This window comes from Salmo trutta, chromosome 27, assembly GCF_901001165.1.
Source record: "Salmo trutta chromosome 27, fSalTru1.1, whole genome shotgun sequence".
In the NCBI taxonomy this organism is placed as follows: Eukaryota; Metazoa; Chordata; class Actinopteri; order Salmoniformes; family Salmonidae; genus Salmo; species Salmo trutta.
Window position 1 is genome coordinate 42,750,452 of NC_042983.1, and position 12,304 is coordinate 42,762,755.

Consider the following 12,304-nt stretch of genomic DNA (forward strand, 5'->3'; position numbering starts at 1 on the left):
GGAGCCTGGCGCACACTTCATGACGACTGGACCGTTGTCATCGCAGCTTCATGATTAGTGAGGATTATTAGGGTAGATTACTGACTACTGTTCAATTTTGTACACTTTTCTCACCTGCCAATATTTCATGGATTAAACAACTGAAAAAAGGCAACTTTCAGGATGAATCAAACCCACTGTATTTTAGATTCACCAATTTATCTTCGTGCATAAAAGGCTGTCCAAACCTGTTTTCCTATTATTCATAAATAATTTCCTAAACCTAAATGTGTTGCTGAAAAGGAGATTAATATGCATGTATTTACATGGCTTTCTGTCACTGATCCCTAATATCCTAAAACTTCTCTCCACATATTGTAGTGAGTCTGTGGAGATTTTTTTCTAACTATAAAAAGGTACACCAATAAAGGGATGGTTTTAGATAAATTAACTGAAACCCAAATTGTATATAAAAAAAAGACAGCAATTTTGAAACTGCAGTAAAAAAAAGTGCAGTAACTGCAGTTAACTATGGTATTTTGGACGCAGTAATTGCAGCATAACTGCAGTTATACTGCACTCTTGACTGAAATCTTTTTTTTTTCGTAAAGGGGTACATTTCCTGAATCGGGCCCCAGGAGCTTCATTTAACTGTCATAAACCATCAGAACCCCCACAAATAAGCTTGTTTTACTCAAATGTTGGTTGACATGGATGGTCAGTGCTTGCATCCATAGCTACTATGAATCTGAGGTTACATTTCTCCATTTCCCCCTGAGCTCTACACCAAACCAAGGTAATCAGGTATGTTTTCCTGCTTCCATAGACAGGTTGGTTGTTTAGTAACAAAACAAACATGGTTGGGTTAGATTGTTGACGACATGTAAACTATATTTAGTCTCCAATTTTTATTGAACACATATATATATATATATACACACACACACACATTTACTCAATGAGCACTTGTCTTAAATACATCATTACAGTTGTTTGGTTAGCTAGCTAATTTTAGCCATATTAGCATAGACGTGAAATCAGTCAAAACACCTCAAAACGAGACATGGTATCAAGAACAAGATAAAACTAGCTGAAACGAGCCACCTACGATTCCCCACATGGCAGCTTCTGGTCACTGTTGCTAACTATCTGGCCATCCAGAATCACAAAAACACATGGACTTCTGTCACATCTGGACACATCGTTTCGGTGACATCGTCAGCGAACAAGGGATAACGTGGTGAGAAGATAGAGACAAACCAAGAGCTCTACCACAATGCCCCTGCCCAATCATGTGAAACCCATTGATTAGGATGTTGCGATTATATTTTAACTGTGTATTTTAAACTATAGACTGAGTGTACAAAACATTATGAACACCTTTCCATGACAGACTGACCAGGTGAATCCAGGTGAAAGATATGATCCCTTATTGATGTCACCTGTTTAATCCACTTCAGTCAATGTAGATGAAGGGGAGGAGACGGGTTTAGAGAAGGATTTTTGAGACAATGGAGACATGGATTGTGTATGTGTGCCATTCAGAGGGTGAATGGGCAAGACAAAAGCTTTAAGTGCCTTTGAACAGGGTATGGTAAGAGTTCAATTCAATAAGAGAGAAGCTGCGAAAGTAAAGAGAAGGGAGGTCCAGAAAAGTAAAGTTTGGGAAAAATGTGGTTAAGCGGTGATTGTGAAGGGCTATACAAATTCCAGTCACAAGATGGGGACTTTAAATAGGTCTATGGCACGTCAAGAGAACTGAAATCTGGACACTGACTGTAGGTCTATAACCTCTCACATAATCTAAATATTAACTCCTTCAGAATTAAGCATTTCTTGAAGTAAAATGATACACCAAATGTAGGAACAGGAGTGGAGAAATACGATTAATTTCTTCCAGCAACTTGAGAGAAAGCGAATCCACAGTTAGGGGCCGTCTGTAAAGGTGGCTTCTTTGTCAGCGTCATAAAAGCTGGAAAGTACACATATGCATCCAAGCCTAACTGAAATCTTATCAGAAACATGTTGAGTTGTTTTCACAGGTTTCTGTTTCTTTACAACCGGTCAAACTGATGTCATTTGGACATTTTACACAGAAAATCAAACTTTTTTTTGTTATTACACTTTCTCCCCGGTCCCTAACCGTCTTTGCTCCATGAAAGAAGCAGAGATGACAGAGAAAGCTTTACCAATGTCTACAGATTGAAGAGTTCATTGTATCGATTTATGACATTATTCTGGTGAGCAACGGTTGATTTCGTCTCCCAGGACAACAAGTAATGACAGAAGAGAAGCTGCATGTATCTATTTGTAGACAAGATGACTAACAAATAGCCTATCGAATTATCGGAAATTAGGCCAGAAGCAGAAACATAGCTTAACTAGGAACAAAAATCCTGCATCCTCTGTAAAAAATTATTATTATTTTTTTTAAATAGTTCCTCCGTCTCTGACTAGCCTACAGAAAACGTTCTATATTAGCGGGTTAAGGATTTTCACTGTCACATATAGTCCGGCAGTTGCGGATGGGTTATGAGCAATTGCAGGCGGGTGTGAGTGAACAAACAGCTGACCAGCGCATCACTAATATCAATGACGCTACCGATATGCATTCCATCATAACTTTTTAAGCTAGTATAATGGTATTATTAAAGACTTTATATGGGAGGGGAAAAAGACCACGCATCAGTACGCAGAAAATGTATTCCCCTAAAGAAAGAGGGTTAAGACAGCCACCAGATGTGGTCCTGTGTATTTTGACTTTCCAGCTATTTAGAATGACTCAGAACTGGTGGAGAGGATGTTGAGGTGAGACGTGTTGGAAAGTGGTTTGACAAGTGGTTTGACAGCTCCTTTAGGACGTTATCTATTCTATCCCAAAAAAAGAGCCAATGATACAGAAATACAGGACATCAATCCAATTCTAGGCCATTCTAGGGCAGTGTGATTGTCAATTACATACAAGGATCAAAGAGTCTCTACATAGACCAAGATATGCTTCTGAGTGGTAGAATCCTGCTATTGGAGTGGGGAAGCAGTCAATCATTTGGGGGAAATGGGTAAGAGAAGGGGTTCATACTCTGGGTGACCTGCACAAGAATTTGGTATTTTTGTCATTTGAAGAAATGGGGAATAAGTATAAAAAGGGTATGATAATGAGGTATGGAGATATGCTAATTAAAAGCTATGTCAAATCAAATGCGATGACGCGGTATGGAGATATGCTAATTAAAAAACAAAACTGTGTAGTAATGAGGTATAGAGATATGCTAATTAAAAGCCATGTCTCAACACTAGGTGGTGCCGTTATGTCAAAAGGCAATGACGAGGTAGAAGCTTTCTTTTCACTACCAAGTTCTGTACAATCAGCTTCATTATGTTACAAAATACCTGTTAAAAAAGTTAATAATGACAACTTTGAAAATGTCAGAATTGTGGCAAAGGGATTTACAATGCGAGATAGATAAGATATGGTTGTATATTATGTCATATATATGTGGCAAAATGTCAGAGAAGCCAAGAGAAAAGGTATACAATTTAACGTTTTTTTTTCTTCCTTCATATATTTTATTTTACTCCACTAAAAGGTTACATAGGATGGGTTTGTCACAGGATGATTAATGTGTGTTGCCGATGTGAACGGGTCAAAAGGAACCATCCTAGATGCATTGTGGGAAAGCTCGTTTGTGCACCCCCTATGGGACAAAGCCTTCCAGTGCATGGGAGACGGCCTTGTATTCCATGCACCTACTTGTAGGTCACCAAGACTGTTGAGTGACAAGTCTGAAATAAGATGGATTATTAACCAGACAGTGTAAAATATTATGTTGAAGTATTGTGTCTGTGTTAAACATTCAAACAGTTCTAACGAGCCAGTGTTAACGGAGTGGATGAACATGTTAATAAAAAATAAAAAAAACATTATTAAAATCATCTTAGCAACGAGGCTGGAGAAAAATAAAAGATATGGGAACAATTCTTGTGTTTCCTTAAGGGCACATAACTGAATATCATGTTCATGAAATAGCAGATAATGTATCAGGAAAACATCTCCCTATGGTATTTATGTATTTTGTATTAGTGTTTTTAGTTTTGTTTAACATGTTGTTTTTTTTGTTTAACAAGATTTTTTATTAACGTCTATTCAAAAAAAAAATATACAATTCTATATAAGCAATCCCCCAAAAAACTAAGAAAAATTATAAAAAGTAAAATACATGAGACCCCCAACTTTTTCAAATGCATAGTACCTGACACTTCCTGTCAGGTTGTTTGGAGTGTACATCCACTACACTCTTAGAAAAGAAGGTGCTACCACTTCCTGTCAGGTTGTTTGGAGTGTACATCCACTACACTCTTAGAAAAGAAGGTGCTACCACTTCCTGTCAGGTTGTTTGGAGTGTACATCCACTACACTCTTAGAAAAGAAGGTGCTACCACTTCCTGTCAGGTTGTTTGGAGTGTACATCCACTACACTCTTAGAAAAGAAGGTGCTACCACTTCCTGTCAGGTTGTTTGGAGTGTACATCCACTACACTCTTAGAAAAGAAGGTGCTACCACTTCCTGTCAGGTTGTTTGGAGTGTACATCCACTACACTCTTAGAAAAGAAGGTGCTACCACTTCCTGTCAGGTTGTTTGGAGTGTACATCCACTACACTCTTAAGGAAGGTGCTACCACTTCCTGTCAGGTTGTTTGGAGTGTACATCCACTACACTCTTAAGGAAGGTGCTTCCAGTAAAGGGTTCTTCAATTGTCCCCATAGGAGAACCATCTAAAAATAACCATTTCTCCTTTCACTAAACGCAAGGTTCTACATAGCACCTTTATCACCACCGAAGGGTTCTACCTGGGGGGGGAAAAAAGGGTTCTCCTATTGGGAAAAACAAAGAATCTTTTTATTTCTAAGAGAGTATGATCCACAAGTTGTGTTTTAATAAGCGAGTGGACAGTTTAGTTTCCACAAAGAGACATCTCTAAAGCTATCCCAAGGAGGAACCAATAGAGAAGCCATTACGCCATGGGGAAGGCTTTAGAAGCGACAATTATACAGTATAGTATTGGTCCCAAAGTCCACAGAACTCACCACAGTTATTATTTCAATATGGAGGAGAAGCCAGGAAGCACAAAATAAAATGTACTTCTGGAGGAAATCAATTTAATCTGTAAAAACCTGGAGAATCAAAATCAACACAGCAGACGTTCCATTTCCTTTCAGCCTGGTCTCAGATCTGTTTGTGGTGTCCTGTGAACTCCTACAGCAGCATGACAATGACATGCCATAGGAGTTTGCACTAGGACAGCACAATGAGATCTGGAACCAGGCTAATTTCCTTTTGGTTTGCCAGTAGGACATACCCAACAATAAACGGATAGGTACTGAGAACAGGACAACGTGACAGACAGGCATTACTGTACACAGGTCACACACAGATAATAAAAAGGGAGTTCCTGCAACTCCTACGACCATTTTAATGTCTTGTGATAATGATCCGATTAGATGGCAAGGCAGTACAAACACATCTGGAACCAGGCTAGGCTCCTACAGCACTTAGGCCTTATCCCAAACTAAACAAAAACCCCTCTCTTGCCCACACTAGGTCCTTTCAGATCAGCTATAGGGGTTGAACAAGGGCCAAGGGAGAGCAAAGGAAGGCTCCGTCTGTTTGGGACTTGGCCATGGGAGTTGCTTAGCCTGGTGAACCCAGATTGAAACGCTGCGCTCACCAGCTTTCAGTCTGGTTTATCCAGGCTAGGAGTTACTGTATCATTCATTAAGGGAGTCAGTCAGCGGTTCTAAAATTTGGACCGTGCTTTGGTAAACGTTTCAGGAAGGATCTCTCTCTCTCTCTGTTAATCAGAACAGATGGGTTCGATTCAATCAAAGACAAGACGGAAAAAAAATAATAATCAGGAAAACTCATTCAAATCAAAGTGAGTTTTATTTTCTGATTCTTTCTTCACCCAGTAAACATTGTCTATGAATCACATTACTTAAAATGGTGTTTTTCAAGTTTTGCGCAGTAGTAATGCTTTTCCACAGTGCAGTTTTTCCTGTACTGTGTGTTTGATTGAATACCAGCCCAACACAGAAATCCCATCCATATTATCGTCAGATTCAAATCAAACCTTGCATATTAAAGATAAAATATTGCTGAAAGATACAACTATTCTTCTGAATATAATATATTTTATATGTATTATATATATACACACACACACACCCCCCACTGTACTTCGTCTCACACTGTAATCCTAACATCAAATGTTACCACTTGCATACTACCTTTTAATTAAATAATTTCTAACCCCTTTAAGAGCAATTCCAACAAATACGTAGACTTCTAAAATATTGTTCTTTACAGTTTGACAAAACATTGAGTCTAGTAAGAAGTAGAATATTGGAACCGTTGAGGAGTGGCTCAGCTCAAGTGAGTTGGAATGGACACTGGATTACAAATACAGTGCAACTAAACTCATTGGTTAACAGGCTAGACAGGAAGGAAGCACAAAATTATTTCCTCACAATCTCAAGTAAATGTTTAAGTTACCCCACACGTTCCCACAGCAGCAGACACCAGTTCAACTTATGTGTACAAAACATTATGAACACCTGCTCTTTCCATGACATAAACTGACCCGGTGAATCCAGGTGAAAGATATGATCCCTTATTGAAATTAAATCCACTTCAATCAGTGTAGATGAAGGGGAGGAGACGGGTTAAAGAAGGATTTTTAAGCATTGAGACATGGATTGTGTATGTGTGCCATTCAGAGGGTGAATGGGCAAGACAAAATATTTAAGTGCCTTTGAACAGGGTATGGTAGTAGGTGCCAGGCGCACCGGTTTGAGTCAAGAGCTGCAACGCTGCAGTTTTTTTTCACGCTCAACAGTTTCCCGTGTGTATCAAGAACGGCCCACCACCCAAAGGACCACAAGCCAACTTGTCACAACTGTGAGAAGCATTGGAGTCAATATGGGGCCAACATCCCTGTGGAACGCTTTCGACACCGTGTAGAGTCCATGACCCTGACGAATTGAGGCTGTTCAGAGGGGAAAAGGTTTGAGGTGTAACTCAATATTAGGAAGGTGTTCTTAATGTTTTGTACACTCTATGTATATATCATCCCATGTAATTGTTTTGTTTGTAATAGGGCTATCATAATAATATATTTTCACAAGTCACAGATTTTATATTAGGTCTTTGTTCAGCTAAATATATGATATATTCTATGTACAGTAATACATTGGAAATCAGAACAGTGTGCTGGTTGCTATAGCTACTGTGTTTGTTTGTTTGTTTGTTTACATCCAAGCTTTACACACAAGCTCTATCTATCTCAAGAGTGAGGTCAATTGCCAATACCTACAGTAGGTATATATCTAGAACCTAAAACAAGTTCATAGAGGGGAGAAAAAAAATGTAAAAAATGTTTTCAGCAGTAATGAACGATAGAACTTAGAAACATGCTTAATGTTTTCAATTTTAATCATTTAAAAAATAAGTTCTATTATTAAGTTTAGTGAAGACCATTATCTCTGATAGACAGATCATACTAAACGGCCAAAGCCTAAGTCAAGTGTATTTAGTATCTTGAAAATGTTTGTCCTCTGGGTCGTATTTCACACCGTAGCACTACGCAACAGAAAGTAAAAAAAAAAAAAAAACAGGCTTTTGTTGTTGGACAAATTCAGGTCGTGTCCCTCTCTGTTTTCAGTCCGTTTTCCTCCGTTTGGTGTCTAGTGAATACAACAAGACACTAACCCAGGATATGCCGATAGCCTTGTATTGTAATAGCTTTACTACGGTTCTTCCTTCAAGTCAGCTAAAAATCAGTGCAATATTCTCCGTACATCCACAGAGAAACCGTCAGCCAGCTAGTCAGTCAGTCACCCACTGTCCCCTATCTGTGTGCTTAGTTAGGATCCATTTTGTTTAGGAAGACATTCTGTTCAGAGCAACGCAGACTTTAGTCTTTAGCTAGCTAGCTTGTTAGCTTGGTAGCATAACGGTTGGTTGATGCTGTTGCTAGCTAGCTTGGTAGCATAACGGTCGTTTGATGCTGTTGCTAGCTAGCTTGGTAGCATAACAGTCGGTTGATGCTGCTGCTAGCTAGCTTGGTAGCATAACAGTTGGTTGATGCTGTTGCTAGCTAGCTTGGTAGCATAACAGTCGGTTGATGCTGTTGCTAGCTAGCTTGGTAGCATAACGGTCGGTTGATGCTGTTGCTAGCTAGCTTGGTAGCATAACGGTCGGTTGATGCTGCTGCTAGCTAGCTTGTTAGAATAACAGTTGGTTGATGCTGCTGATAGCTAGCTTGGTAGCATAACGGTCTGTTGATGCTGTTGCTAGCTAGCTTGGTAGAATAACAGTTGGTTGATGCTGTTGCTAGCTAGCTTGGTAGAATAACGGTCGGTTGATGCTGTTGCTAGCTAGCTTGGTAGCATAACGGTCGGTTGATGCTGTTGCTTGGTAGCATAACGGTCGGTTGATGCAGTTTGTTTGTGTAGTTTGGTACTCAGGTACTCATGCAGGTCCCAGTGGTAGCTATGACAGTCTGAACGTGTTGTTCTTGTTGCTGTTATTGGTAACTCCTTGATGCTGGGAGCAACATCTTAGTTCACAGTAATGACTGGTTAAAAACAAGAAAAAAAAATAGATGCTGGGCAGATGAGGGATGAGTGTCTGGAAGAAGGTGCAGGCCACACACAAGTAGCCAAAGAATCTCTCTCAGACACACACACACACACACAGCCAAACTCTTCCTCTCACACACACACACACACACACTCTCTCCCCCTCTTGCATGTGTGTTCTACATGGCCTCCGTGGCAGCAGGGGGCAGTATTCCCCTGTCTCTCAGGCGATCTCTCATGGCGTTAAAGATACTGAGCTGCTGCTCTGGCTGCAGGACCAACAGCTGCTGTAACACCTTGCTGGGGTTGGGACCTCTGTGACACAGACATAACATAACATTACATCAACATTACATATTATAACGTAACATAAACAGCTGCTGGGGTTGGGACCTCTGTGACACAGACATAACATTAACATAACAACCATCAAGATTACATATTATAACATAAACAGCTGCTGGGGTTGGGACCCCTGGCCTGGAAGATGGATACACTGGACAGGGTCACCGCATGATAGATAACTACCCCAAACCTCCTATCAAACCACAGGACAGGGTCACCGCATAATACATCACCAACTACCCCAAACCTTACATTTTGCATTTACATTTGCATTTGAGTCATTTAGCGGACACTCTTATCCAGAGCGACTTACAGTAGCGAATACATACATTTCATTTTTCATTTCATGCATTTTTTTTTTTGTACTGGTCCCCCGTGGGAATCGAACCCACAACCCTGGCGTTGCAAACACCATGCTCTACCAGCTTGGATCTAAACAGCTTGGAGTCGACCATCTGATCCAACTGGTCACCATCTCTCTTCATCTGGCTGTCAGTTAGACACCAACCCCTGATCTAAACAGCTTGGAGTCGACCATCTGATCCAACTGGTCACCATCTCTCTCCATCTGGCCGTCAGTTAGACACCAACCCCTGATCTAAACAGCTTGGAGTCGACCATCTGATCCAACTGGTCACCATCTCTCTCCATCTGGCTGTCAGTTAGACACCAACCCCTGATCTAAACAGCTTGGAGTCGACCATCTTATCCAACTGGTCACCATCTCTCTCCATCTGGCTGACAGACACCAACCCCTGATCTAAACAGCTTGGAGTCGACCATCTGATCCAACTGGTCACCATCTCTCTTCATCTGGCTGTCAGACACCAACCCCTGATCTAAACAGCTTGGAGTCGACCATCTTATCCAACTGGTCACCATCTCTCTCCATCTGGCTGACAGTTAGACACCAATCCCTGATCTAAACAGCTTGGAGTCGACCATCTTATCCAACTGGTCACCATCTCTCTCCATCTGGCTGACAGACACCAACCCCCTGATCTAAACAGCTTGGAATCAACCATCTGATCCAACTGTTGTGACAGTTTGAAATTGATGACATATAGCCATTAAATGCCTCTTGATATCCCATATAGAAGCTTGTTTTACTCCAATGTTAGTAAACAAACACAATATAGCCTCAAAACATGGTTAAAACTAGAGCTGGGACGATAAACCAAAAATGATCGACACCGACCATACGGACCACTTACCAACACCGACTATACGGACCACTTATCAACACCGACCACTTATCAACACCGACCATATGGACCACTTATCAACACCGACCACTTATCAACACCAACCATATAGACCACTTATCAACACCGACCACTTATCAACACCGACCATATGGACCACTTATCAACACCGACCACTTATCAACACCGACCATATGGACCACTTATCAACACTGACCACTTATCAACACCGACCATATAGACCACTTATCAACACCGACCATATGGACCACTTATCAACACCGACCATATGGACCACTTATCAACACCGACCATATGGACCACTTATCAACACCGACCACTTATCAACACCGACCATATGGACCACTTATCAACACCGACCATATGGACCACTTATCAACACTGACCACTTATCAACACCGACCATATGGACCACTTATCAACACCGACCACTTATCAACACCGACCATATGGACCACTTACCAACACCGACTATATGGACCACTTACCAACACCGACTATATGGACCACTTATCAACACCGACCATATGGACCACTTATCAACACCGACCACACTGACCACTTATCAACACCGACCACTTATCAACACCGACCACACTGACCACTTATCAACACCGACCATATGGACCACTTATCAACACCGACCACTTATCAACACCGACCATATGGACCACTTACCAACACCGACTATATGGACCACTTACCAACACCGACTATATGGACCACTTATCAACACCGACCATATGGACCACTTATCAACACCGACCATATGGACCACTTATCAACACCGACCACACTGACCACTTATCAACACCGACCACACTGACCACTTATCAACACCGACCATATGGACCACTTATCAACACCGACCATATGGACCACTTATCAACACCGACCACACTGACCACTTATCAACACCGACCATATAGACCACTTATCAACACAGACCATATAGACCACTTATCAACACCGACCACACTGACCACTTATCAACACCGACCATATAGACCACTTATCAACACCGACCACTTATCAACACCGACCATATGGACCACTTATCAACACCGACCACTTATCAACACCGACCATATGGACCACTTATCAACACCGACCACTTATCAACACCAACCACACTGACCACTTATCGTAGGCATTTTGTTGATATGGTTCATTATGATGAGTAGCCTATACTAGAGAAATGTGAAATACAATACATTTGCTAATATGGGTGATTTGTTAATGAGACACTTGATGGCTACAACCATCCCACTAATAACAGTAGTTAAAGGGAAATTTACCAATTATCGTTCTATTTATCGTTGTCGCATCAATTCAGGCAATTTATTGCGATATGGATTTTTGTCCCAAAAAAACTATAATATTGATGTCATGGATGGTCAGTCCTTGCAGCCATTAATCTGACTATGATGAATTGGCGAGTGGTTAGATTTCTTCAGCCTCATCCCTCGGCTTTTTACCCAAACAGTTCCAGTACTGCTAATTGCCCCTTTAAATTAACAGTTGTTGCCTATTGATCCTCTTAAAGATCATCCGTACCTGATAAAAGCTGACGTAAACTGGCTAATAAACTATGTCAATTACTCCCTATTCCCTAAGTAGTGCATTATGGGTATTTGTCTGGCTACGTTAATGTGACGACCCTTACCTGATGAAGCTGGCTACGTTAATTTGACGACCCTTACCTGATGAAGCTGGCTACGTTAATTTGACGACCCTTACCTGATGAAGCTGGCTACGTTAATTTGACGACCCTTACCTGATGAAGCTGGCTACGTTAATTTGACGACCCTTACCTGATGAAGCTGGCTATGTAAACGTGAGTGAAGGTAGCCATCAGATACTGACAGTCGAAGCGATCCATGATGCCTCCGTGACCAGGGATGGTGTCTGCAAAGTCCTGACAGGAGAGAGAGAGAAGTTACTACAGAGAAAGTCCTGACAGGAGAGAGAGAAGTTATTACAGAGAAAGTCCTGACAGGAGAGAGAGAGAGAAGTTATTACAGAGAAAGTCCTGACAGGAGAGAGAGAAGTTATTACAGAGAAAGTCCTGACAGGAGAGAGAGAAGTTATTACAGAGAAAGTCCTGACAGGAGA

At 41.0% G+C, this 12,304-nt stretch overlaps 1 protein-coding gene across 1 annotated transcript in view; it reads right to left on the reverse strand.

Moving 5' to 3' along the window:
* Window positions 1-7,168: 7,168 nt before the first annotated feature.
* The window catches only part of LOC115165041 (phosphatidate cytidylyltransferase 1), a 53,181-nt gene continuing 48,045 nt past the window's right edge, over window positions 7,169-12,304 (reverse strand). Inside the window, exons 12-13 of the mRNA XM_029718069.1 lie at window positions 12,004-12,107; window positions 7,169-8,933 (exon numbers count right to left, since the gene is read on the reverse strand). Coding sequence (XP_029573929.1) covers window positions 8,798-8,933; window positions 12,004-12,107 — 240 coding nt within the window. The 3' untranslated portion in view covers window positions 7,169-8,797. The remainder of the gene's footprint in view (window positions 8,934-12,003; window positions 12,108-12,304) is intronic.